At 37.3% G+C, this 27117-nt stretch overlaps 6 protein-coding genes and 1 pseudogene across 7 annotated transcripts; 3 read left to right on the top strand and 4 right to left on the bottom strand.

Moving 5' to 3' along the window:
* The first annotated feature begins 326 nt into the window (after positions 1–326).
* LOC125608042 lies at positions 327–1290 on the top strand. The gene is made up of 3 exons (XM_048777792.1): positions 327–691; positions 767–964; positions 1042–1290. The coding sequence occupies exons 1-3, from the start codon at positions 464–466 to the stop codon at positions 1207–1209; spliced, it is 594 nt and encodes a 197-aa protein (XP_048633749.1). The 5' UTR covers positions 327–463; the 3' UTR covers positions 1210–1290.
* Positions 1291–3375: 2085 nt separating this feature from the next.
* LOC106449968 (putative F-box/kelch-repeat protein At4g35120) lies at positions 3376–7630 on the bottom strand. Of its 2 annotated transcripts, XM_013891626.3 has the most exons (4): positions 7465–7630; positions 6851–7057; positions 4329–6741; positions 3376–4247 (listed from the first exon to the last, which is right to left on the bottom strand). In XM_013891626.3, the coding sequence occupies exons 3-4, from the start codon at positions 4638–4640 to the stop codon at positions 3525–3527; spliced, it is 1035 nt and encodes a 344-aa protein (XP_013747080.2). In that variant the 5' UTR covers positions 4641–6741; positions 6851–7057; positions 7465–7630; the 3' UTR covers positions 3376–3524. The 2 variants fall into 2 exon arrangements, with proteins under 2 accessions (XP_013747080.2, XP_048633747.1); XM_048777790.1 differs by having other exon boundaries at positions 3376–6741.
* LOC106448655 lies at positions 7033–8168 on the top strand (annotated as a pseudogene).
* A 1239-nt stretch (positions 8169–9407) lies between these two features.
* On the bottom strand, positions 9408–16008 carry LOC106448656 (protein STRICTOSIDINE SYNTHASE-LIKE 9). Its single transcript, XM_048777791.1, has 4 exons — positions 15563–16008; positions 14870–15083; positions 10231–10271; positions 9408–10096 (listed from the first exon to the last, which is right to left on the bottom strand). The coding sequence occupies exons 1-4, from the start codon at positions 15844–15846 to the stop codon at positions 9523–9525; spliced, it is 1113 nt and encodes a 370-aa protein (XP_048633748.1). The 5' UTR covers positions 15847–16008; the 3' UTR covers positions 9408–9522.
* A 1524-nt stretch (positions 16009–17532) lies between these two features.
* LOC106446758 (nuclear speckle splicing regulatory protein 1) lies at positions 17533–18979 on the top strand. Its single transcript, XM_013888545.3, has 4 exons — positions 17533–17837; positions 17925–18047; positions 18118–18336; positions 18424–18979. The coding sequence occupies exons 1-4, from the start codon at positions 17685–17687 to the stop codon at positions 18844–18846; spliced, it is 918 nt and encodes a 305-aa protein (XP_013743999.2). The 5' UTR covers positions 17533–17684; the 3' UTR covers positions 18847–18979.
* Positions 18980–19174: 195 nt separating this feature from the next.
* On the bottom strand, positions 19175–21550 carry LOC106448659. The gene is made up of 2 exons (XM_013890516.3): positions 21054–21550; positions 19175–20944 (listed from the first exon to the last, which is right to left on the bottom strand). The coding sequence occupies exons 1-2, from the start codon at positions 21291–21293 to the stop codon at positions 20576–20578; spliced, it is 609 nt and encodes a 202-aa protein (XP_013745970.2). The 5' UTR covers positions 21294–21550; the 3' UTR covers positions 19175–20575.
* A 167-nt stretch (positions 21551–21717) lies between these two features.
* LOC106446759 lies at positions 21718–22720 on the bottom strand. Its single transcript, XM_013888546.3, has one exon. The coding sequence runs from the start codon at positions 22607–22609 to the stop codon at positions 21893–21895; it is 717 nt and encodes a 238-aa protein (XP_013744000.2). The 5' UTR covers positions 22610–22720; the 3' UTR covers positions 21718–21892.
* Positions 22721–27117: the final 4397 nt, after the last annotated feature.

Below are 27117 nucleotides of genomic sequence, written 5' to 3'. Positions count from 1 at the left end.
AAGTTATTTAAAAGATTTGCCTTTATATATACTATATAGAAAATGTATTTGAAACAAAAAGTACAGAGAGAGAATGTATATATTTTGGGTTTTGTTTGTGCGATGTATGGTCTGGCGACTTGCCTGCATTCTAGCCGTACGTGTGTTGAGTGTCTGAAAACGAAAACAACCTCATCCGCTTACTTTTTCCCCAGGGACGTGGATATTCGTTTACCTCCTCATTTTTTGTTCTCCTTTACTCCAAGTATTGTAAAGCATCTTCTAAATTCCAGATGATTAAACACTAATTTTAATTAACTTGATAAAGTACAATTTAATATCAAAAAATTAACTTTGTTTAAATTAAATAATTAGATAAAAAGGTTTATAACTACGGTAAGATTTGTGTGTACAAGAAGAACAAACAATAAAAGGTAAAGGAAACGATTGACTTAGTTTTGGTGGCTGAAAACAAAATTAAACCATGGCGATGATTCTGCAAGTCCCTTCGTCGTCTCCGTCTTCCTTGTGGAACACCAGAAACACTAAAACTCGATTCTTCTTCCTCTCTTCAATCCAAACTTCGTCGGAGTCCAATACGAATAAGTTCAGATGCAGAGCCGTCCGAGAGAAAGCCGAGGAGAAGAACACTTCCCCGCCGTCTCCGGAGGAAGTTACCAAGAAATATGGACTCGAAGTTGGTCTATGGAAGGTGACTTTCTTATCTTCAATCTTTTGCTTTCCTCTTCTTGAATCATATATTTACAATTTTGAATGAACAATACAGATATTGACCTCAAAGGATGAAGAAAGTGATGGAGAGGAGAAGAAGAAGAAGAAGTCGAAAACAGATGAAGCTAAGGAGTTACTTGCAAAGTACGGTGGTGCTTACCTCGCAACGTCCATCACCCTTTCCCTCATTTCCTTCTCGCTCTGCTACGCTCTCGTCACTTCCGGTGTTGATGTTCAAGCTCTCCTTCTCAAGGTTTTCCTTTTATACTAAACTTTATGTGTTTCTTGTTCTTGGGTTTGAGTAATAATAGCTGTTGTTTTGTTTCAAAGGTTGGGATCTCGACGAATGAGACGGGAGAGAAAGTGGGAGCCTTTGCGTTGGCTTACGCAGCGCATAAGGCTGCATCTCCGATTAGGTTTCCTCCCACGGTGGCTTTGACTCCTATTGTCGCTAATTGGATTGGGAAGAAAGTTGACAAGGAGAAGGATGATGAATAGTCTTTTCCTTTTGTTTATTTGGAGATACTAAAAATGTATATCTTACTGGATAATCATTAATATTTACAAAGAGTATTAGCATCTCGTGAGTATGAATCAAAGAGTGGCAGAGTCTAAGTTGTGAGATTGCTTTTTACCTTGTCCATCTGAGAACTGGTTGTAATTTACTGACTTTACTGCTCGCCCACATCTGATAGGAGGCAGTGGTAGACTAGTAGTCTTCATCTATATTCGTCGTGTATGGTTGGAAGGATCTTTTTGTGTGCTTCTGTTACGTACATGAAAATGGTCACAATATTGAATACGAAACAACCATCTTCAATGGATAATCTGTACATATTGGAAGTTGAAGTAGAGATGACTCTCGGTGAGTCGATTTTAACGAGTGTGAGATAGTAGAATGTGTAGGTAGTCCGACTCTTTTATGTGCATCAGTTTCATGAATCATGATCATCTTTTAACAGTTCTACATACATTTCGGCATCTCCTTTTGTGTGTTTATTTCACAAATAGGTGTTGAAACTGAAGAATATTAAAAAGAAGCTCAATTTTTTTCACAAGCATGTGTTATATTGTCTCATGACTCGCAAATGTTAGTTAATTCTCCATTTCGGTCATCTGGGCAACCTCTGTTCTTTATACTCTTAAAGCATCAACCTTTGTATTTGTAACGCTAGTGTGCTTTTTTCCAAGTGTACACAGTGCTCTATCTATTTGCCGATGGCCTATTCTATCTAATAGCCAGGAGGAGCATCAAGTCTCAGAAGTTCGAAAAACCTGTTTATTAACTTTACAATCCTCACAATTAGCATCATTCGTACAATTATCACTAGTTATTTGCCGATAAGTTACCATCTTTCTACTACTCCCGCTTAAACAAATTTAACCATAAAGTTTACTATAGAGAAATAATTGAAAATACGCATATTTTAGCAATACAGATAGTCAAGATATCGAAATGTTACAATTACTTCAACTTACAGAACTTAATTTTTGTCATGTGATCCCATTTTGTTATGAACTTAAGTTTTAGATATTCGAAAGACTTATTTACTCACCTTGCAAATTCAACATATTCTTCCTATACTTTGGCCTCAATATACAGTAAATCATTTTCCAATATATCATTTTTCCTTCTATTACTCCAACACAACCATGCTTAGTTGTGGAAATTTTTGCACAAGTAACTGAAAAGATACATGGCAAACAGAGGAGAGAGATAACATATAAAAGTGGATGCAACTACTCTTAGTAATGGCACACAGAACAAATGTTACACACAAGAAAGATTTATTAATACTGTATAGAACACATCACTGCGAACAACAAAACATAGTTAAAAAGAAAACAGAGTTACTTGCGATCAAGAACCCAAACGGCTGGCCAAAAAACAGACCCAAACCATATCTTTCCATCTTCCCTCTCATAAGCCTCACTTACATACTTCATTGTCTTCCCTTCTTTATCCTCAAGTATCTCAAGGATCTCTCCTGTCTCGCCCGAGATTTTCACCGCGATTCCATGCGGTTTGAATCCGTTCATCACAGCAATCAACAACTCCAACTTCACTATCTTCTCAACCAATTTCCCAAGCCATTTGTTCCCCACTATCAATCTCCCCGCTGGAGATTTCTTGCAGTGTATGCCAATCCAAAAGTCTCCCGTTGGTGTCTTATGCCTTTTATACGAATAATTTCTAATTCTCCTATTTCCTATGCCTTTTATAACTAAGCTGACACAACGAAAACAGGAAATACACAAACTTCATCTTGTATGCAAGACACTTGGTCATGACTTCATCAATTTAGACCCACTCCTTCTTGGTGGCAATGTCTTTTTTTTCTTTTCTCGATGCATATATTCTTGGGGGTAACAGCACCAAGGATAGTGGTATGATGTGCTTTGCAGTTACTTTAATCAACTTTTATGTTTCATAAATCAAATTAGCAATGATTCTTTACAGTCATTTGATGATTAGGACATTCTTTGTTCCCCCCCAGGATGATTATTTAGATAAGATAGTCATTAGTACTTATTTCACAACACAGAAGGATCTCTCTTGTTTTTTTTTCATAATAAGATTAGAGTAGACACCCACATGATGATTGTTTTATCCCTCTCCACTTCTCTAGACAAGACAAACAATACACAAAGCAGACAGCATAATTAATATCAACCCATTTTAGTTTCCATACTTTGAAGAGATCATATATTTACATTGGATTGGATTTATTACAAAGGGAATATGATGCAAGATTCCTGTTTTGATGTAAAGACAAAGTCATCTTATTAGAAATATAGCAAACATATGAGTTTCAGACCAAAACCGATAGGCAGCTTGAGAACATATATGACTTGTGGACTGAATCTAAAAGAAGATCGCATCGTTCGACCTTCCCCCGCATACGAGTTCCCAATGGAGTGGAACGCTCCTCCAAGCTAATCACCGCACACCAAAGACGCTTGCGTTTCCTGCGAGTCTCATTCCATATAATTACCAGTTTCCCACCATGGTTAACTAATTGAATCGTTCTGTAATTATTAGCACGTTTCTTGTACACATCATTCAAACCATCTATTACCTGCTGCTTTCCATTCACATTCCTTGGGTTATACCACGTGTACTTACGGTCATGTTCAGCAAAAATCTCATTTCCTATAACGCACAAAGGTCCTGTTATAGGTCCTAGACCCACAAACCCCGCCTCTTGTACCCATCTTTCTTCTTTCGGCTCATATGCGTAGTTGATGGAGGTGAAAGCGTATAGCCTTCCTCCATAAACTACACCTTTGTGATCATGATCACTAGGAGGCTTAGGCAATGGCTTCCACTTCTGAGTCTTTATGTCGAAAACCTCACCCCAATTTTCCTCTCTTCTTGTGCATCCTCCTGTTACATATATCTTGTCATCTAAAAAATAAGACCTAGCGTGTTTCCTTGCCACCTTCATGTCGGGAGCAGGACGCCACGTACGACTCCGACAATCAAGAACTCTAACGGCTCTGGTCCGCTTCTCCTCGTTGCTTCCTCCTCCTATCTGGTAGATTTCGGAATGGACGGCGACAGAGGTTGAGTTTAACCGGTCGGGTGAATACGACGAGGAAGAGAGTGTTCTTACCGGTACTAAACTTAACTGACCCTGACGGTAGCCGAGATTGAACCATCTGTGATGATGACTGGTGGGGGAGGGAGTGGGTAGCCGTAGGCACACGTAGAGGTGAACGTCTGTGGTACCGATTAGGGATCGAGCAAAGTAGATATCTGGAGAAGATAGAAGAGAGTAGAAGTTTTTGGAGACTAAGCAGAGGGAACGGTAGTGAGATTTCGAGATCCGAGCTAAGACGTTCACAATGACATCATCTGGAATTGATGACAACGACGTCTTCCTTTTTTTCGCAGAAGGTGGTGGGGCTATAGGATTATTCGCCATGGGTTTCCTTTGTTATTCACCTATGGACTCTTCTTATATAGCCAGCCGATCACATACATATTCCTTTTCCTGTATAGCTTTGTATATTTTCCTTTTTGTCTTTGGGAAAATATTAACCAACCTTTTCCTGAGAAAAAGGAAACTAACGTTTCTTTGGGTCGGTCGATTTTTCTGTTGCTTATGTTTGCTGTCCCAGTACTTATCCCTGTCATTCCAGTACTCCGACATGATCTGGCTAATTAGGAAAAACCTTGTTTTTTGTTTAGTGTTGTTGCATTTAAAACACTCCAAATAATAAAAGTATTTTGTTCTACAAGTCTTTCTTCATAAGAACTGTCTTGCTTTCACGTTGATCTCCACTAAATGGAACCATACTAATTAATAATTATGCTAAATAAGAGATTTTGTTGTGGATCCTCATGAGAACCGTCTAATATCCACTTCACATTCTAAGCCTTAGTATATATCTCCTAACATCTGAGAAGCCTCTTTATGCTACTTGGCAAACAGAGGAGAAAAGATAAACACGTAAAAGGGGATGCAACTACTCTAGTAATGGCACACAGAACAAACGTTACACTCGAGAAACATTTATCAATACTGTATAGAACACATCACTGCGAACAACAAAACGGAGTTAAAAAAAACAAGAGTTACTTGCGATCAAGAACCCAAACGGCTGGCCAAAAAACAGACCCAAACCATATCTTTCCATCTTCTCTCTCATAAGCCTCACTTACATACTTCATCGTCTTCCCTTCTTTGTCCTCAAGTATCTCAAGGATCTCTCCCGTCTCCCCGGAGATTTTCACCGCGATTTCATGCGGTTTGAATCCGTTCATCACAGCAACCAACTTCACCATCTTCTCAACCAGTTTCCCAAGCCATTTGTTCCCTCCCTAGCGACAAACAAGTAAACAACAATAGGTCTTATTCCACAAATAATGATATAGCTATACAATATCTTGGAAATCAAGTAAACTTGAAGAACAAATAAACCTTATTAGTTGACAATACTAATTCACTTTTCCTTACTTATATCCTTCAGGATAGCTCTAATTCTTAAACATCGATAGAGAGATTCGTATCCAATGTATATTCCTAACCTCATTTGAAAAACATATCACAATTAAACTCTGTGTATAGCAACTGAAATATATATTGCCCATCCAAAACTCTTAAACGAACATGGTTGGTTTCTAACCCAATACGAGAGAACTAGTGATTACTTGTGTGCTTGATGTGAATTATGTTGCTCAAAATGTTCAATACTTATTCTAATGAATATGCATCAATTATCGAATACTTAAACGTGAATTCACCAAAATTATATAGATGCATAGTGGGCGATCAGACCACAACATCTCTTTTATTCATACCAATAACTTTCTTTGGATGATGAAAACCGTAATATCATTTAGAAGAAACTTTTGGTTATTCAGTGAATACTCACATAAATCTTGTGAGTACTCACATAAATCTTTGAATACCTTTATACATCATTCACGTCTAAACTCTATAACATAAATCTGATAATTCACATAAATCTTTGAATACCTTTATGCATCATTCAACATAATAATGACGCACCACCAACAACTTGAGAAGTGGGTTGTTTATGTTTAAGGTCAAAGCACAACTCCCCTACAACACTAAAACACACATCATGTTAAAGCCAAGGACAACGGCTGCATTACGAAAAACATGTGCAAAAGTTGTGGATAATAAAAACAGACCACCAAATTTTTGTGTCAATCATCATCCCAAAACAGTGGCTATGAGAAAAAGAAAAACACACCAATGGTTCTCATTTTGTTTTACAAACATAAGAGGAAACCTTTGGTTATGATGTTTAGTAGGAAACTACAGTCTCAATATGTTATATAAACATCAAACCCTCAACATAATAAAGACCATTGTCGCTTAGAATTGTCATAGTTGCAAGCATCGTCTATGGAAGAATGAGATCTCAAGACGTCTTTCGATGGTATCGAAGAATAAGAAAGGGGGGGGGGATGTGGATGAGAATGAAAAGTTCAATCAATTCAACATCAGCGTTGTAAACAAAGTTGTTCTTCAATCTCTTGACTGCATGGATAGTCTGTAAATTGAAACCAACAATACAATTCGTTAAAACAATAATGATAGTGAAAGGACAATACAGCTAGTTAAAACAATAATGATAGTGAAAAGGAGAAGAGGAAGCATACCATATTTAAATGTGTCATCATCATCTTACACATTGTAACACCCGAAGGAATGGCCGGACCAATCTTTCATTCCTCCGCGAGAACTTGTCAAGTTCGAGACAAAGCGCAGGAAAATGCTTCACGCCATGGCATAGGTAACAGCGGCCGGATCTACAAGCTTGACATGCTAAGAAAAAACCGTCATGCGCGAGGTCGGTTGAGTGAGAACTGCACCAACGACAAAAAATATGCAAATAGATTACAAGGAAATACAAAACAAAGCATCATACCTAGCAAGATGATAAAATAAATGAAGAGAAGCTAAAACTAAACGAAATTCCTATAAGAGAAGCCGCAAGATTGGATGAATAAAGAAGCCATTCCTACAAGAAAAGCTAACAGAAAGTGACAAACTTTATCAAACAGACTTAATCAAAGAGGCAAGATCCGAAGTTCCTATAAAAGAAGCCGATAACAGAAAGTGACAAACTTTAATCAAAAAGGCGAAAGATCAGAGCATTTCAAATTGAAACCCTAATAGCTGAATCGAAACCCTAACAGTGATTCAAATCGAAACCCTAACAGCGATTCAAATCGAAACCCTAACCGATATGATAACTGAGGAAGACGATTACCTTCGAACGAGTCATTGCCAAGAAATATGGACTCGAAGTTGGTCTATGGAAGGTCTCTTTCTTATCTTCAATCTTTTGCTTTCCTTCTTCTTGGATCATATGTTTACAATTTTGATTGAACAATACAGATATTGAGCTCAAAGGAGGAAGAAACTGATGGAGAGAACAAGAAGAAGTCAAAAACAGATGAAGCTAAGGAGTTACTTGCAAAGTACGGTGGTGTTTACCTAGCAACATCCATCACCCTTTCACTCATTTCCTTCTCGCTCTGCTACGCTCTCGTCACTTCTGGTGTTGATGTTCAAGCTCTCCTTCTTAAGGTTTTCCTTTTATCTTAGTTATACTAAACTTTATGTGTTTCTTGTACTTGAATTTGAGTAATAATCGCTGTTGTTTTGTTTCAAAGGTTGGGATCTCAACGAGTGAGACGGGATAGAAAGTGGGAGCCTTTGCTTTGGCTTACGCAGCGCATAAAGCTGATTCTCCCATAAGGTTTCCGCCTACGGTGGCTTTGACTCCTATTGTTGCTCATTGGATTGGGAAGAAAGTTGACAAGGAAAAGGATGAATAGTCTTTTCCTCTGTTTATTTGGAGATACTAAAAATGTATATCTTACTGGATAATCATTAATAATTACAAAGAGTATTAGCATCTCGTGAGTATGAATCAAAGAGTAGCAGAAATCTAAGTTGTGAGATTGCTTTACTTAGTCCATCTGAGAACTGGTTGTAATTTACTCACTTTACTGCTCTCCTACAGCTGATAAAGAGGCAGCAGTAGACTTAATAGTCTTTAGCCATATTTGTCGTGTATGGTTGGAAGGATCTTTGTGTGTGCTTCTGTTACGTACATGAAGATGGTCACAATATTGAATATGAAACAACCATCTTTAACACTCACTTTCTACGGATAATATGTATATTTGAAGTTAAAGTAGTGATGACTCCCCGTGAGTCGATTTTAACGTGAGATAGTAGAATGTGGAGGTAGTCCAACTCTTTTACGTGCATCATGTTCATCAATCATGATCATCTTTTAGCAGTTCTACATACTTTTGTCTGTTTATTTCACAAATAGGTATTGAAACTGAAGAATATTAAAAAGAAGCTAATTTTTTTTTATAAACATCTGTTATTGTCTCATGACTCGCAAATGTCAATTCTCCATTTCGGTCATGTGGGCAACCTCTGTTCTTTATACTCTTAAAGCATCAACCTTTGTATTTGTAACGCTAGTGTACTTTTTTCCATGTGTACACGGTGCCCTCTCTCTCTATGCCGATAGGCCACTCTATCTAATAGCTGGGAACATTAAGTTTCAAAAACTCTAAAAACTTGTTTCTTAGCCTTGCAATCTTCGCAGTTGGTATCACTCATACAAATATCATGAGTAATTTGACGATAAGTTACCATCTTTCTACAACTCCAGCTTAAAACAAGTTTAACCATAAAGTTTATTATGAATAAGTAATCGGAAAATAAGCACCCCTTAATGATACATTTAGTTAATTCTTTTAAACTTTTCTACATACACGGATACACCATCATATATTAGATATTGAGATGTTTCAAAAACCTCAACTTTTAGAAGCAACGTCCTTGTTGTGCACTAATACATGTCCATGTCCGCCCTCCCATGAGCCAACGATATTCTCTCTAGGCATGTGGATCCGCCTTCTCCCACGGTCGTGACCTTAATTTTTAGACGCTCCAAAGATTTATTCGCTCACCTTATAAATTCCATTTGATGCTCCAAATATTTATTCACTCACCTAACCAATTCCATACTTTGACAATATCTCCGATATGTCATTCTTCTTTTTACTATTCCCACACAACCATGCTTATTTATGGAATTTTTTGAAGAAGTGGCTGAAATGATACATGGGAGACAGGAGGAGAAAAACAGAGGAGAAAAGATAACATGTAAAGTGGAAGCAACTATTACAAACTAGAAATATTTATTAATACTTTTTACCAAAAAAAAAATTTTTTATTAATACTGTATAGAACACATCATGCGAACAACAAAACAGAGTTAAAAAGAAAAAAACAAGAGTTACTTGCGATCAAGAACCCAAACGGCTGGCCAAAAAACAGACCCAAACCATATCTTTCCATCTTCCCGCTCATATGCCTCACTTACATATTTCATTGTCTTCCCTTCTTTGTCCTCGAGTATCTCAAGGATCTCTCCTGTCTCCCCGGAGATTTTCACCGCTATACCATGCGGTTTGAACCCGTTCATCACAGCAATCAACAACTCTAACTTCACCGTCTTTTCAACCAGTTTTCCAAGCCATTTGTTCCCCACTATCAATCTCCCCGCTGGAGATTTCTTGGAGTGTATGCCAATCCAAAAGTCTCCACTTGGTGTCAGCCGGATGTTGTCAGGGTATCCAGGGACCTTCGCAAAGATGTCGCGGGTTCCAGCTTTAGGACCTTTTATCCAATATCGGTGGACCAGACCTGTGGCTGACTCGCAAGAGATTAGAAAAGACCGGTCTTTGTTTAGAGCCAAACCGTTATTACAACGGAGATTGTCCATCACAACTTTGGCCTCCTTCGTCTTCTTATCATATCTGATCACTCTTCCCGACCGCTCGCCATTGGCAGCAACGAAAAATACCTCCCTAACGACAAACAACACACAAGTCTTGAGCTATTTTGTTTTCACATAACAAAATAATGCATCTTATATGTACATGTAACATGCAGATGCTCGGATCATAGGCACATGTATAAGCTAGGAGAAGCATAATAATACCTGAAATGATACTTGTCACTACTATCATTGAAGTAGAAGACATCTTCTGTAGAATGTATATATAGAAAGGATATATTAGTAAATACTTATCCTTATAATCCCTAGTTCTCTTGTATATATATTGCAACATTCTCATCTAATAATATTAAGCTTTACGCTCTATATGGTATCAGAGCAGAGATTTTAAATCTAAACCTAGCCGCCCACAACCCTTTTTCTCTGTTACGTTCTCTGCTTCCATGGCAAACTCTGCGACAAATAACACCACCGTCATCACCATTGATGCCGCTCAACTCCTTAATGTTAACATGTCAAATGTTACCAAACTCACGGCCTCCAACTTTCTTATGTGGAGCCGTCAAGTTCAAGCTTTGCTTAATGGCCATGGTCTATCTGGCTATCTCGACGGCACCGTCGTTGTCCCACCACCCACGATCATGACAGCTGAAGTTGTCTCTGTCAACCCTGCTTTCACAGCACACCAGCGTCAAGACCAACTCATCTATAGCGCCTTATTAGGGGCTATCTCTGTCACAGTCCAGCCGATTCTTGCAACAACCACCACATCCGCCGAGATCTGGGAGAAGCTGTCTTCCACATACGCCAAACCCACCCGCGGTCACATTCAACAGCTGCGCCAACAGATCAAACAATGGAAGAAAGGAACTAAATCGATTGATGAGTATCTCCAGGGGTTTACAACCCGATTTGACCAACTTGCTTTACTCGGTAAAGCCTTTGATCTGGAAGATCAGATTGAGTTCATTGTGGAAGGCCTTCCTGAGGACTACAAACAAGTTATCGATCAGATACAAGGTCGTGATGTACCTCCTTCCTTAACTGAAGTTCATGAGAAACTCCTGAATCAGGAAGTCAAGTTACAAGACGCGACTCCTAACCCATCTCTTCCGATCTCTGCCAACGTCGCGAACACCCGCGTGTCTAACAACACCAACAACAGGAGTCACAACTCGGGGTATCGTGGGAACAACAACCGCTACAACAATGGCCGCAACAACCACAACACATGGCAGCAACAAGACACCAACTTGCGTGGATATCAAGGCAAGTGCCAAATCTGTGGTGTTTTTGGCCATAGTGCAAGGCGTTGTCCTCAGCTGCAACAATCCGGTGGCTACAACAACTCCTCGCAGACGCCGTGGCAACCTCGTGCGAACATGGCTGCAACCGCGTATAATCCAAACAATTGGATTGTTGACAGCGGCGCCACTCATCACCTAACCACTGACTTGCACAACCTCTCTCTCCATCAACCTTACAATGGTGGTGAAGAGGTTATCATTGCCGATGGATCAGGTCTTCCGATCACACATACGGGTTCCTCTACTCTCTCTACTTCATCTCGTCCCTTAGCTTTAAACAATATTCTCTATGTCCCTAACCTTCATAAGAACCTTATTTCAGTGTATCGATTGTGCAATGCTAATAGAGTATCTGTTGAATTCTTTCCTGCCCACTTTCAGGTGAAGGATCTCAGCACGGGGGTCCGGTTACTCCAAGGCAGAGCTAGAGATGAGCTGTACGAGTGGCCAGTCGAGTCTAAACCCACCACCACCTCCCTATTTGCGTCGCCAACTCCCAAGACCACACTTATCTCATGGCACTCGAGACTTGGCCACCCAACCCTACCCACTTTAAAAACTCTTGTTTCTCAGTTTTCTTTACCAGTTTCATTGTCTTCTCAAAAACAGATTCCGTGTTCTCATTGTCTTATCAATAAAAGCCATAAATTGCCTTTTCACTCAAACACTATTGTCTCAACTCAACCTCTTGAATATGTTTACACTGATGTGTGGTCATCCCCCATTGTCTCTATTGATAACTTCAAATATTACCTCATTTTTGTGGATCACTTCACCCGATATACATGGTTGTATCCACTCAAGTTTAAGTCCCAAGTGCGAGAAACGTTTGTGGCATTCAAAGCAGTGGTCGAGAATCGTTTTCAGTCCAAGATCAGAACATTATACTCGGACAATGGTGGCGAATTTATAGCGCTGAAAGCCTTTCTTCTCGATCACGGGATCTCGCATCTGACCTCACCGCCACACACTCCTGAACATAACGGCATCGCAGAACGTAAACATCGACATATAGTCGAGACGGGACTTACTCTGCTTCATCAAGCGTCCCTGCCGCCGTCGTACTGGAGCTATGCCTTTTCAGCTGCGGTGTATCTCATCAATCGCTTACCCAGCTCGGTCTTAAGCAACACATCACCCTACGCAGTGCTCTTTCAACAGTCACCTAACTACCTTAAGCTCCGAGTGTTTGGCTGTGCTTGCTATCCATGGTTACGACCGTATGCGAGCAACAAGTTGGAACTGCGATCCAAGGAGTGTGTGTTTCTCGGTTACTCTCTCACGCAGAGTGCATATTTATGTCTCGATCACACTACCGGACGTGTCTATACATCAAGGCATGTTCAATTTATTGAAGAAAAGTTCCCTTTCTCCGCCAAACCACCATCCACTCCCGTTACTGATGAACCAGACACATCAAACTCTTACCCTTTTACCACCTCTGTACCACTCCACCAAACCCCACCTCCAGTGCCACTCGTCTCAGCTACGTCTACAGCTATGCCACCCCCGAGCTCCGATTCTCACCACCGGTTAAATACCGACCCTCCATCGTCTTCATCCTCACAGATGAACGATGCTGTGTTATCATCAGATGACACACGGGTGGACCCAGGCATTGATTCAACGGAGCTCCAGAGTAATGCACAGGTATGTACACAAACTCTTCCTCCACCTATTGTTCATGCAACAGGTACTTTGAACCAGACAGACAACCCAGACACAAACCTCACCTCAAACACGTCCCAAAGCCCAAATCCAACTTCCAACCCGCTACCACAAAACACTCATTCCATGAGAACCCGTTCAAAGAACCAGATTACAAAGCCCAACCCTAAACACAGTCTCCTCACTGTCAAAACAAACCTCACACCCATCATCCCAACCACTGTAACCCAAGCCTTGAGAGATGAGAAGTGGAGGAACTCTATGGTCTCTGAAATGGATGCTCAGATTCGGAACAGAACATTTGATCTTGTCCCACCGCGACCGCATCAACATGTCATTCCAACGAAATGGATTCATACTGTGAAATACAATCCCGATGGTACACTGGCCAGGCACAAATCCCGCTGGGTAGCTCGTGGCTTTAACCAACAACACGGAATTGACTACGCCGAAACCTTTAGTCCGGTTGTCAAATCGATTACAATTCGGCTTGTTCTTCAGCTAGCTATCTCCCGGAACTGGCCAATAAAGCAGCTCGATGTCAACAATGCTTTCCTTCAAGGAACTTTACAAGATGAGGTCTATGTTACTCAACCTCCTGGTTTTCTAGATAAAGATCGTCCACATCATGTATGTCGCCTGAGGAAAGCCCTTTATGGTCTCAAACAAGCACCACGTGCTTGGTATCAAGAGTTAAAGACATATCTCATCTCCATCGGATTCAAGAACTCGATGGCAGACACGTCTGCGTTTGTATACAATAAGGATGGCCATCAGGTCTACTGCCTTGTGTATGTCGACGACATAATAATAACTGGCAGCAGCTCAGTTCTCGTTGCAGGATTGATTGCTTCGCTCTCCACTCGGTTCTCCTTAAAAGAACCAGAAGACTTGAGATATTTTCTGGGTATTGAAGTTACAAGAACATCTCAGGGACTTCATCTCATGCAGCGTAAGTATATCACAGACCTCCTCCAGCGTACGAAGATGTCAGATGCCAAGATAGTCTCCACGCCAATGGCTACGACACCAAAGCTGTCTCTCACATCAGGCCGTGCTCTTACTGAACCTGCGGAATACCGTACTGTGATTGGAAGCCTCCAGTACTTGGCGTTTACGCGCCCAGACATTGCATATGCGGTTAACAGATTGTCCCAGTTTATGCATCGTCCAACGGATATACACTGGCAAGCAGCTAAGCGTATTCTCAGGTATCTAGCTGGTACAACTTCTCATGGCATTCTTCTTCGTAAGGACTCTCCGCTCTCGCTACATGCTTACTCTGATGCTGACTGGGCCGGCGATGTCGACGACTTTGTGTCCACGAACGCGCACATCCTATATCTCGGGACATCACCTATTGCGTGGTCCTCCAAGAAGCAGAAGGGCGTGGCCCGTTCTTCAACCGAGGCAGAGTATAGAGCAGTCGCCAACACTGCAGCTGAACTACGCTGGGTCTGCTCCTTGCTCACTGAACTTGGCGTTACTCTGCCTCACACACCCGTTGTCTATTGTGACAACGTGGGCGCTACTTATCTTTGTGCAAATCCCGTTTTCCATTCCCGCATGAAGCATTTAGCCTTGATTACCACTTCATACGAGATAATGTCAGTTCCGGAGCTCTGCGAGTTTCTCATGTCTCCACTCACGATCAGCTCGCAGATGCACTCACCAAACCTTTATCCAGAACACGGTTTCATGAACTTTCTGGCAAGATTGGAGTTCGTCAACTACCTCCATCTTGAGGGGGCGTGTAGAATGTATATATAGAAAGGATATATTAGTAAATACTTATCCTTATAATCCCTAGTTCTCTTATATATATATTGCAACATTCTCATCTAATAATATTAAGCTTTACGCTCTATATCTTCCTCTTCGTCAATATCCATTTGATTCGCAAACATAACTTTGCGACCTTCGGCCTGGTCCACAACTAACTCGGCCAATCCTCCCTGAGGTCCAACCTTCATGACTCCTAGGTAACCATCGCATATGTATAGATCTCCCGTTTTCTTCTCAAAACTAAGTCCCAGTGGTCTTCCACAAGTAGGCACTACTTCACGGCTTGAACAGTTCCCTCTTCATATAACAAGGAGAAAATAATAATTATTTTTCATATAAATTTTTTTATTTCAGTAAATAACAACAATAATTAATATAACACTAGGTGTGGATTGTGCACTTGAGAAGTCCCAAATATGTATACGCTTTTGGATCTAATTTTTCTTAGGTTACATTTTTGTCAAAACAAACTATGAAAAAAATATTTATTCTGTCCATCCACCTTTTCTATAGTGTCAATACCTAAGTTACCAAGCACCAAAAATATTATTAAGGACTGCTTGCACAAGGATTTTAGATAGAGTTCTAAACTCGACACTTAGAATTTGATCGGATTCACTGTAAAATTCATTCAGCGGATCTAAAGTTTGAGTCCTATCGAATAAACAATGAGTTAATTACAATGACAGAAATATATTTTGTTTTTTTTTCTTCACATCAACTGGTTTGCTTATATGCACGTCTGTACTAGTGAATGCTGTAACAAAAATAAGAACCTGTGAGGAGATGTGTGGGCAAACTCAACCCAGCCGAGTGCATCGCCGCGCCACTTAAGAATACGACCGTCCACGACGGCAGCATAAGGACCTTCTCCTTGTGGGTCAAACTCGATGCTCTCTGGCCCATCAACAGGAATTGGAATGGTCTTAGCCATAGGCAATACATTTTTGGTGCCCTCTAAATTGTCTGGCGCAAATAGAGTCTGATATGAAACCACGGCCAAGATGGCAAAGACAGTCGGAACAGCAGCCCATGTCGGGATTTTCTGACTAATCGGCATAGGTTCTTATCAAAAGATTACTAAAGAGACGCGTGTATAGCACTTCTAAACTATTGGTATAGTAGCTACATACACCTGATCAAAAGTGACCTTATATAATAAAGAAGAAAGAATTTTCCAGAAAGGGGAAGAGATTGAAGAGACGTATGGAACACTACATACACCTAACAAAATCAAAGTGACGCTTATTAGGACAATAGTTTATAAGTGCGAAGCGGTTAGTCTACACGTGTCATTTCGCTTGAATTATTTAAGTGACAGCTAGTTAGCTGATAGAAAGAGTAAATGCTATGAATCAATGTGTGGAGTTATTTATACGCAGAAGAAGTTCAGTTTTAGAAGGTTTCCAAAGTTGCAACCCGATACTTTTGGATCATGATTTTCATGTAACTCACATCTTTCGGTCAATGTATGTTTTGTGATAAGTATTGTATTTTTACATATTATTTAAATTTATTATTAATTTGATTTTAATAATTATTAAAAGGTCTATCAATCTCGCGACTGAGACTACCGATCAGTGATGGTGCTACAGAGAATGAGAGAATAAACGATGTAGAAGTTTTCGTATACTATCTCTATAATGTTATTGGATGAATAGTTTCCTATATGTTTATGTTAACAAATTTATTGAAATTAAATTATTTAACTAAATTAATCAAAATATGATATTACAATCATAACTAACAACATTATCTAAATTAATTAACAACCCCAAAAATTTTAAAATATCATAATTTTAGAAATAAAATATCGTGGTCAAACTAAATATTTTTCAAAATTAAAACAGCGCAACAAAATAACTCATAAATTAAAATGGCAATTTAACTAAAATAAAAATACGTAAACAAATAAAAACTAAAATAAATAAAAATATTATCCAAATTATTATACTTTAGCTTTCCGTAAATATTCACTTCCGCATTTTTTTGTGCGGGTGAGTTACCTGGTTGTTTATTTTATGTGAAAAGTGTTTTGTTGATATATTATGTCTTTGGCTAATTTAATGATGGCATACCCAGTCGGTTTATGCTTCGTACAACAATTCTAATTTGATATTTAGAATTGAAAATCTTTATATTTATATATATGATATTATCGTAAAACAAAACTTACAATAGTTAACATGTATAATTTTTAAAACTATATTTTTGTCCGCACGTATATATACGGATTGTCAACCTAAATAACATATCCAGTTACTATATAACCATTTTCATTATTATTATTGAGTTGAATCAATTGTATTTTGGACGACTGATCTAAATGCAACAGTAACAGAAACGATTTGTACATATAGCACAATGATTAGAAATGAATGCTCTCACGTAATTATTATGACTTGTTAATTGGCATATGGTGTAATAATAAATCGACCATATTAAAACACTATATATATTTAGAAAATATTAAATGAAATCAATGTTAAAGAAGATTATAATGTGATACTGTTTGATTATAAATTTAAAAAAAAACTAAGGAATGAAGTTTTTTAAAACAATTTTGAATAGTTTAGCCATGATTTTGAATAGTTTAGAATGGGTACACGTTACATCATCTTTATGTGATGGAAACGTTAGTCAGCCATGAGCTGATACATATGGTAGGGGCTAAACCAATTCTCATCCTCTATATCCACTGGGCCGTTATTTTACTTTAGCGGCCCATTAGTTCCACGACTGCTTCAACTTTTTTTTTTTTTCTTATATCATCTCCCTAAACTCCATTATTTCTGAAAATCAATCATTCACCACCGTGAATCGGAACCCTAATCGATCCAAGCTCCATCGGGTAAGGCGCCAACACCGTCGCCTATTGGATCCCAAAATTGGTCGAAGATGAAGAAGTACGGATTACAAATCAGGGCTCCGTCTCAGAAGAAGCAGCCAACAACAGTTCGTCCTCGTCCTTCGATTTTCGATGAAGACGAAGACGTTGACGTTGAGAAGGAGATCTCTCGGCAAGCTTCAAAGACCAAATCTCACAAAGAAGTACGTATTCCTTTCCCCCCATCCCTCACTCTCTCTCTCTTTATTTTTTCAATTCAGTTTTATTGAATCTGTTGTGTTGATTATTAGACGGAGGAGCAGCTTAAGAAAGCCTTGGAAGAGGATCCTTCCGCTTTCGCATACGATGAAGTTATCGACGACATCAAACAAAAGGCCATCGTTCCTAAATTGCAAGATCGCCAAGACCGCAAGGTTAATAATGCGAAAATCTATTTTGTTAATCATGGAAGATTTTGAATCTTGTTTGTTGTTGTGATTGCAGCCAAGATATGTGCAGCATTTGATGAAGAAGGCGGAGCAGAGACAGAAGGAGCATGAGATTGTTTACGAGAGGAAGCTTGCTAAGGAGAGGGAGAAGGACGATGATCTTTTCTCCGGTAAGGAGAAGTTTATAACCGGCGCGTATAAGAGGAAGCTTGAGGAGCAGAAGAAGTGGCTTGCTGAAGAAAGACTCCGTGAGCTTCGTGAGGAAAGAGATGATGTAAGTGTTGTTTTGTTTGTATGATCGTTTTTAACTAAAACTAATGCTTGTTAGGTGTTTATTCCTTTGTGTTTGATCTTTGGTTAGGTTACGAAGAAGAAGGACTTGAGTGACTTCTACTTTAACATGGTGAATAACGTGGCGCTTGGAGCTCGAGGTATCGAAGAGAAAGAGGAACAGAGAAAGGCTGAGAAGATGGAGGAGGAGATGAGAAAAGAAGAGAAGAAAGCAGAGTCGCCGGAGAAGGAAGTGTTGTTGCCTGAATCACAAGATGTTGGATCAAGTCGTAAGAGAAGTATGGAACCTCAAGAAGAAGAAGAGAAAGATGCGTCTGAGAAGAAGATTGGTTCAGATGTTGTCACAGAAGAGGAGAAAGACTCGTCAAGTAAAGAGGAAGCGAAAGAGGCTCCAAAGGCAACTACTACTACACAGCACAAGAAAAGCGAGGATGCGATTGCTGCTGCTAGAGAACGGTTTTTGGCTCGGAAGAAGGCAAAGGTTGAAGAATAGTTGTGCCAAAGGTTTCTTTTGGTCAACTTTTTCTTCTGTAATATTTGATCACTTTCTGTTTGAACACCTTTTCAGTATAATGCTTGTTAAGTACTTTTTCACCAAAGTGTTTAAGATAATCTTACTTAGAGAACTGTCTCTGATTTTGTAGCTCTTAAAATAACACAAGCAGAGAAGAGTCACAAAAGCTAAATTTTAGCATTAACCAAACCATTGATCTACTGTGATGAACCAATTCTGTAACGTGTCGACATATATCCATAAGGCAAAAAAGTGAGTGTAACACAAAAGCAGTGGAAAGATGATGATTAAGAAGTTCAATGATCCTAGTGATGAAGAACATAAGAGAGAGCTCTGTTACAACCCTCAGAGTTCCAAATAGATGTTTTCCTCTTATAAGCTTGTTGTATCATGTATGTGATGGGGAAGGTCTAGAAGTCATTTTCTTATTTAATAACTCGTTCTTAGCCCATTTCATTTGTTTTACTCTTCTGTTAGATTATAAAAGGACTTACGTGATTCTTACTTAAACATTTAGAAACAATGTTGAAGTTAGAAAGGCAGAGAAGCTCTCCAAGAAGTGCTACCTGAACCTTGAGATATTGGATTAAGTTTTACGCAAAAGTATGGAGCCGCCAAGAAGCAGAGCCACGCAACATGTGAGCAGGGCCGGCTTTTATAAAGACTAAGTTCGGTTTCTTTCATCGTACGTTTATCTTCTACCACGTCGTGATGAGGAGACATAATTGTGAGAATAAGAAATTGCAGTAATTCACAGAACAAAGAGATGAGAGAAACAAGATGGTAACGAGATTGTGTTTACCTAATACACAGGCCCGTCCTAGCCATAAGGCACATAAAGCATTAGCTTTAGGCCACATTTATAATTAATATTTTTAAAGCCACAAATTTTAAATTGTGTAATGGTCATAGATGATTGTTTAAAACCTCGAGATTTAATATTTAGTCATTTTAGTTTTTCATACTTTCTTAGTCTCTGTTTCTAAACTAATTTTAATCTATTTGTCTGAATTTATAACTTATAACCATTTATATTTCATTTTAACTATCAGTTATTGTTATGTAATTTACTATAGTTAAATTCAGTGATCTTTTATATTTCGAACACATTTAGTAATATACATTTTTGTTATATATATTTGTATGATTTCTTTGGTTCTTTATATATTTGAAAAATAACTTAACGAAGGTTCAGGTTAAAAATTACAGCAACAACTTCATTACTAAACAATTGATTTTTTTTTTAAAGAACATAAAATTAGTTTTAAAACAATAAATTTTCCTATATAACAAAAAATATTCTTATGTAAAAAAGTATGTTCATATTAGAGAATTAGTAATGATAAACCAGATTCAAAATTTCTGAAAAAAATTAAAGGCCACATTTTTTTATATTGCTTTAGGCCACCGGATATTTCGGGACGGCACTGCTAATACACATAATGTAACTCAAGTAAGGAGAGAAACTGTCAAGTTGTGAATTGGAAGGACCAACCTTAATATATAAAAGACTCTTTTGAACTGAAAGCTCAGGTCTAGTGTACTTCCAATGTCAATGTAGGATTCCAAACACAAATACATTATAAAAAAATATAGCTTCTAATAACTGTTTCCTCGAATTATTATGCTACAAAATTCATCTTTATAAACTTTTGTAGTAGTAAAAACTAAAACGGTAAAAGAACCTTCGACATATGAAGACAAGGAGCTAACTGACTTGACAAGTACGCATAGGTCTGGAAACTCCTGCGGTCAAGTCTTTCAAGTTGAGCAAAACCGGACACGTAACGCGCAATGTCCTCTTCGGGTGAAACATCGAACTCTTCTTTTGGATCTTTACCTCTACAATAACATCGCCGTTTTCCTCACCTTCACTCATCTGAAAAGTACCGCCAGGCTTGTCGTTTGCATTATTTCTTGCTACGACACCTGTCCAAGTCGTACGTTCATGTGGCTCTTGTAGCGTGCTCTGCAAGTAAACCCTCTCTGTCTCGAAAATTTCTTCTATCCGCACGTGTAGGCTCATCTCGCTGTAGTAAAGCCTCGAGGAGCTTGGGTTGGTCGATGAGAGTTTCACCTGGTTTGGTATAACGAGAATTTAAATTTTGATGGGACAAACCGAACTCAACCAACAAAACTAACTCAGATGAATTATTAGGTTTTACTTCTTGATTAAAAACACTTACCAGTACTTTTGATCTTGAGATGGGATCAAGGGAGACATCGTCAAGCATGAACCGTGGGACACGCACTTTGGTCAAGATGAAGATGAGCGATACAAGAACGACTAGTACAAACACAGCGACAGTAACGTAGATTGCTACTCTTCGTTTTCTCTTCTGTTGGATGTCTTCATACTTTACGGTAATTGTTGCCCCTGCTTCTTTGGCTTCTGTCTTCTTCGTCGTCGGTTCTTCCTTCTTCATTGTTTAGGTGCTAAAGTCAGCTAACTTCTCAATTCTTATGGAACTTTGAGTAGTTTTTGAAGTAATAACTATGAGACGCAGGTTTATATATAGGGAAAGCTTAGAGAGTTGAGCATGATAGATTTTGGAAACCTTCTAGATTCAAGATTTGTAAAGTGTACACAATTGGAGAAATGGAAAAATTTAGGATTCTGGAAATTTTCTAAAAAATTAAAATACAATTATGCGGTATACTTTACAAATCTTGAATAAGGCACTTGATAGTACCCAAAGACAATTCACGTTTCAATTATCTTCAATCATGCCAAAGTAAGATATAGAATCACCAAAAATAAACTTATTAACACAACTAATGAAGTTGCCCATCTTATGGAATGAAACAGAGAATCATCATATCATCATTCAACAACACATTAGCTGAAAATGGTCTTCCAAAACATGTATAATTCATCATAAACACTGAAAAAAAATACCATTGTCGACTCGATTTACATTCAAATTCATATTATAAAACATGAATAAATTTCAATCATCAACATCGCAAGTAATTGGTTAAAATTATAAAACTCCTAATGTAAGAAACTCACATTCTAACATCATTAAGGTTTGCATCTCCTAGCCGAACCAACCATGTTCCACGAACTACTATTCCCCCCGACACCAACCGCCACGTCATCGCAGAAAACCGTGACGTACCTCCTCCTCCGGTACACTCCGTACCGGAACGTAACCAAAGAAACCACCCTCAAATCGAACTCCACGCTTCCCTTCTCGCCCCTCTCTTTCCCAATCGAATCAACCAACCGATTGTCCACGTACGTCCCGGAGACGGAGAGCGTGGCGTTGATCGGAGTCTGATCCTTCGTCCCCAGATCGAACGGCTGCAAACGCGTCTCGGAGAGAGACGCGCGGTCGTAATAGAGCGTGCACAAGACGCCGTCGTAGTGAAGCGACATCTTCGAATTAGGGTTTTGGAATTGGAGACCGAGGTCCCAGTTTCCGGCGAGGCGGTTGTCGGAGACGGTGAAGTTGGAGACGGAGAGGGAGTTGAGGTAGACGGTCGGGAGCTGGGGGCGGACGACGATGAAGAAGATGAAGAGGATGAGGCCTAGGATGAGGAGGAAGACGGTGAAGGCGGTGAAGAGGCGGCGGAGTAGGACGGCGCGTGGGCTAGGCTGAGGCGCGTAGTGGGGGTTGTGGTTTTGGTATGGGTAGGCGGTTGCGGCGTTGGGAGGGTAACCGTTGGCGGGTTGTTGAGGCGGATACGGGTATGGATACCCGGTGGCGGGTCGGGCGTTCGGGTCTTGCTGCTGCATATCGAAGGGATTCGAAGAGAGGAGAGAATCGGATTTGTTTTCTGATCAAGGAAAGTAGAAGAGAAAGTGTTCAAGTAGAGGCCAGAAATGTAATAAACCGAACGGAAAAGAGATATTTTTATTTTTTTACGCGGTTTTAAAATTGTTTTGGAAGGTTAAAAGGTTAAATATTTTTAAATAGAAATTAAGCAAAACAAAATCCTGGAAAGTGATTCAAATCTAACGCTACGTGCGATATTAATCATAAATTTTGAGATTTGTAATGATAATGGCAAGTTGACAATATTGTAAGAATGCAACAAACTTTATTAATCAATAGATTACTAGGTGTTTTGCCCGCACGTGCGGGCATAAACTTCTTATGAATACATATTAGTTTATGTTTTATTAATCTAAAACCAACATAATAAATTATTATTTATGATTTTGAATAGTTAAATCAAACATCAAAGTATTTATGTATGTCAAATATTTTTTTTTATCAAAATATATACTTACTATTGTGTTAATATTTTTTAAAACATTCATATCTTAGAGATAGTTTAGAAAATATCTTTATATAATTTTTTTGCTTGACTAATATTAAATTATCAATTGTTTTTTATCTTAACTTTTTTTAACTTTTATAATAAAATATTATTTTCAGATAGCAACACAATATATATAAGAATAATCTTATTTTTTATAATCAATTATTTAATGTAATATATAAACTTTATACTATTAAAATAAAATTCATTTTAATTATATATAAAATTCAGTAAATATATTGTTTAAAATTCGTTTTTAATATAATTTAGAAATTTAATATTATTAACATTCTTTTTTAATTATATACAAGATTCATTAAAGATAATTTTAAATTAATATATTAATGACTTAGCTAATAACAAATAATAAATCAATGATTTAGTTAAAATCTACTTATAAAAATATGACAAGTAAGCAAAATTACCTAAAATCATGGAGAACATGACACATAAGCAAAATCACTTCATAAAATCATAACTTGTTGCACAATAAGCGGTATCAGAGCGTGTTGCTTAACACAAAAACTGTTATTTAAACTGTTATTTTTGATAATAAATGAAGGTAATCTTTTTTTATTTATCTCTCTTAAGAGAATCTAGAGTCTGATTCTAGCGGATACGGGAACTGTCATCGGAACTGTCATCTTTTTCGACGGGATAATAAAATTCTGATGGTTTCTATTAATTTTTCTTTGTGGTTATTGTATAGTTTGTTTGTCCCTCGAGTGAACCCGCATCTTTGAGATTTACTCGGTTTTCAAATCTTCTTAAAAGAGATTCAGACACAAAAACCAAACATAGAAACACAAACCTAAAAATTCATTTTTTCTTTAGTCTATATTTTGGTTGATAACCAAAATATCCAACAGTGAGTGGAAATCTCCGAAAAATGATTCATGATTCAACTTTAGAAAGTGAACATGAACCAATTGCCCTTTATGCAGAAATATGTGTCCATGCGGTGAGCATTAACTGATCCTCGATCATCAGTGTGTCAGTGAATCTAAGGAAACAATATCTATGGATTATAATTGCCCACATGTCGTGTCTTCGGGGATAGGAAAACACAGTTAATAGAATAATAGTCCGAATAAATTCCAATTGGCATTTCAAATAAGGAGACTATGATACCCTACACAGATGTTGGTCTTTTGTCAAGTTGTTAAAGGTATTACAAAAGTGGTCATTAAATTTGTTGGATGAGAGTTTGAAACCATTCCCTTCTGAATACAAATGTGTGGTATCCCACTTCAGTACTTAAATCTTTTGATGATTACCTATATCTAGGTGATATCGTTGTTGACATGGATTTTGATGATTTTTCAACAAGGTTTTATTTCGTGAAGGTTAAGATCAACTTGAACATCAATCATCCCCTACACTTACAATGAAACTTTCAATTCTAAGAAGATAAAAACACTATAGTTTATCTTTGATATGAGTGATCACTCGATGTGGTATTCTTTCATATGAGACAAAGGAATGTGTCCTTAACTTCAACGACGATGGTGATTATCCTCAAACCCGTGAACCAAACAATGATGATCACACATGCAATGATAAAGGTAATGCTGAAGGTTATTACCAAATGAATGAGGGACTGAAAACTATGTCACCCAGGTTTGAAAGATCTAATGAGAATATGATATGGAGATCATCGTCTTGCGGTTGAAACAATGTTTTAATAATTAAAATCAAATATATCACTTAAGAAAGTTCACGCATGATAGCTTTATGGATATATTACAGAGTACACTCATTAGGAAGAAACACTAGGCTACCTTAACCAAAAGAGATGTGGAGAAGATAATGAATATGAGCATGACGCACACTACCTTGTCCAGAGGATGAACGAGGTCATGTGGCAAAATGACTTTTCGACAATGTATCACATGCATCCTGCTCTGTTTACTATCAAATGGACAGAGGTTCGAAGGGCTGGATCCCTTCGGGGTTAGGTACATGAATATCCTTTCATGATTTTAGAATAAAAAACTGAGCATTTAGAATTAAATAACAAATAAAGAAAATAACAAAAATGAAAACGTTTGTCATTTACACAAATAAATACATCATTACATTCATATATATCTGAACAAAAAATAATATATTTGAAAAATATATAAATTATATAAATTACTTGACAATATCTCTGAACTTATATTTATTATGTTGCTAACATCATCAACACAATTTATATACTCCTAATAATATATCAAATTTGTAATCCGATGACTTTTGATGATGTTTTAACATGTCACCATATATTATTTGCTGTATAACATCTTTTGAATGTTTAATCTATGCTTTCTTCCCTTTTTTATCATTTAGATGTGTTATGATTGATTTTTCCAAAGCAAATTTCTTTGAACAATGCCAAATTCTAATCTGACATGCTTTTCCTGATACCAAAATTATATTAGCAGTGTTAGAAACGTAAATCATACTAGCTTAGTTTTAGATGACAATATTGTTCTTTAAGCTGACAATATCAATAATATTAAATCTAGAACATGTCTAGTTGATATTAGTTCAGTCTAATTAAAATCATACAACATCTAAATATAACTGTTTCTATTAAAAGAAGTGGTCAGCGATAATTTAGAACATTCAATTACAAAAATATGTATTAACTAATAAAACGTAATTACAGAGATACAGTTTGGATCATCGATCTATAAACCATATGGTGAGCCCTTTAATCTCAAACACAACTTATACTTTTAGCACGATCTATTATTATTGGAATTCATGCCCCATTCATATTATATGAATCACAAGATTATCTATACTATACTAAAAGGGGGATATAAGCCATTGAGAGGGTGTCCACATAGGATAGAAAAATCAACCAATCAGAGAATCCGAAATTGCCATGTCATCTCATTTATTTTTCGTAAAAAATAAAAAAACAATGCGAATGTGAGAATCGAACCCAGGTTAGTATGATATATATAGGACAGTTACCACTAAGCCATTGAAACTTTCTTGGACATATATACAAGAACCACTAAGTATATAATCACAAACTCTTATGTACATTTACAATAATATAAATTCAACTTTCAAGACTCCGATACTTTGTTTTGTAAAAAAAAATAAGTAAGTGACTAAGCTAATATATTCTTAGAAAGTGTGAGAACGTTGACAAATATGAAAAAGCATAGATTTTTGTTTTCGTGACAAAGTTAAGAATTTTGTAAAAGTAAGTTTAACATATAAATTTTCGTGACAAATATGAAAAAACATAAATTTTTGTAAAATTTTGACAAAACAACTCAAAACATACTTCTCTAATGTCTTAATAAAATATTATTTAAGGGTGCAACAATTAAATATATTAATTCAATAAATTTTGTAATTTATAGACAAAACAATAACACAACAAATTTTGAAACATTTGTTTAACCTATCGATTTTTTTTTCATGAGAATCCAACTAAACAAGATAAAAAAAATAATTAGATTTACAAATATTTAATTACCATTTTATTCAATTTTGATTAATTTCAAATTGTCATAATGTATCTTTTTGAAGTTACAAATATGAAAAAGTATAGATTTTTGTACAATTTGACAAAACAACTCAAAACATATTTTTCTAATGTCTTAATAAAATATTATTTAAAAAAATAAGTAAGTGACTAAGCTAATATATTCTTAGAAAGTGTGAGAACGTTGACAAATATGAAAAAGCATAGATTTTTGTTTTCGTGACAAAGTTAAGAATTTTGTAAAAGTAAGTTTAACATATAAATTTTCGTGACAAATATGAAAAAGCATAGATTTTTGTAAAATTTTGACAAAACAACTCAAAACATATTTCTCTAATGTCTTAATAAAATGTTATTTAAGGGTGCAATAATGAAATATATTAATACAATAAATTTTGTAATTTATAGACAAAACAATAACACAACAAATTTTGAAACATTTGTTTAACCTATCGATTTGTTTTCATGAGAATCCAACTAAACAA

This window comes from Brassica napus, chromosome A4 (assembly GCF_020379485.1).
Source record: "Brassica napus cultivar Da-Ae chromosome A4, Da-Ae, whole genome shotgun sequence".
NCBI classification, from domain to species: domain Eukaryota; kingdom Viridiplantae; phylum Streptophyta; class Magnoliopsida; order Brassicales; family Brassicaceae; genus Brassica; species Brassica napus.
This window is presented reverse-complemented; position numbering and strand designations above follow the sequence as displayed.

What these genes read in the sequence shown, in the direction of transcription:
- LOC125608042 (XM_048777792.1), top strand. Translation starts at nt 464, where the DNA reads ATGGCGATGATTCTGCAAGTCCCTTCGTCGTCTCCGTCTTCCTTGTGG. An exon ending in TCGAAGTTGGTCTATGGAAG is followed by an intron (nt 692 to 766) that starts GTGACTTTCTTA and finishes TGAACAATACAG; the next exon opens with ATATTGACCTCAAAGGATGA. An exon ending in TTCAAGCTCTCCTTCTCAAG is followed by an intron (nt 965 to 1,041) that starts GTTTTCCTTTTA and finishes TTTGTTTCAAAG; the next exon opens with GTTGGGATCTCGACGAATGA.
- LOC106446758 (XM_013888545.3), top strand. Translation starts at nt 17,685, where the DNA reads ATGAAGAAGTACGGATTACAAATCAGGGCTCCGTCTCAGAAGAAGCAG. An exon ending in AGACCAAATCTCACAAAGAA is followed by an intron (nt 17,838 to 17,924) that starts GTACGTATTCCT and finishes GTTGATTATTAG; the next exon opens with ACGGAGGAGCAGCTTAAGAA. An exon ending in TTCGTGAGGAAAGAGATGAT is followed by an intron (nt 18,337 to 18,423) that starts GTAAGTGTTGTT and finishes ATCTTTGGTTAG; the next exon opens with GTTACGAAGAAGAAGGACTT.
- LOC106446759 (XM_013888546.3), bottom strand. Translation starts at nt 22,609, where the DNA reads ATGCAGCAGCAAGACCCGAACGCCCGACCCGCCACCGGGTATCCATAC.
- LOC106448659 (XM_013890516.3), bottom strand. Translation starts at nt 21,293, where the DNA reads ATGAAGAAGGAAGAACCGACGACGAAGAAGACAGAAGCCAAAGAAGCA. An exon ending in TCTCAAGATCAAAAGTACTG is followed by an intron (nt 20,945 to 21,053) that starts GTAAGTGTTTTT and finishes ATACCAAACCAG; the next exon opens with GTGAAACTCTCATCGACCAA.
- LOC106448656 (XM_048777791.1), bottom strand. Translation starts at nt 15,846, where the DNA reads ATGCCGATTAGTCAGAAAATCCCGACATGGGCTGCTGTTCCGACTGTC. An exon ending in ATATTGACGAAGAGGAAGAT is followed by an intron (nt 10,272 to 14,869) that starts ATAGAGCGTAAA and finishes TCTACAGAAGAT; the next exon opens with GTCTTCTACTTCAATGATAG. An exon ending in AGTGACAAGTATCATTTCAG is followed by an intron (nt 10,097 to 10,230) that starts GTATTATTATGC and finishes GTTTGTCGTTAG; the next exon opens with GGAGGTATTTTTCGTTGCTG.
- LOC106449968 (XM_048777790.1), bottom strand. Translation starts at nt 4,640, where the DNA reads ATGGCGAATAATCCTATAGCCCCACCACCTTCTGCGAAAAAAAGGAAG.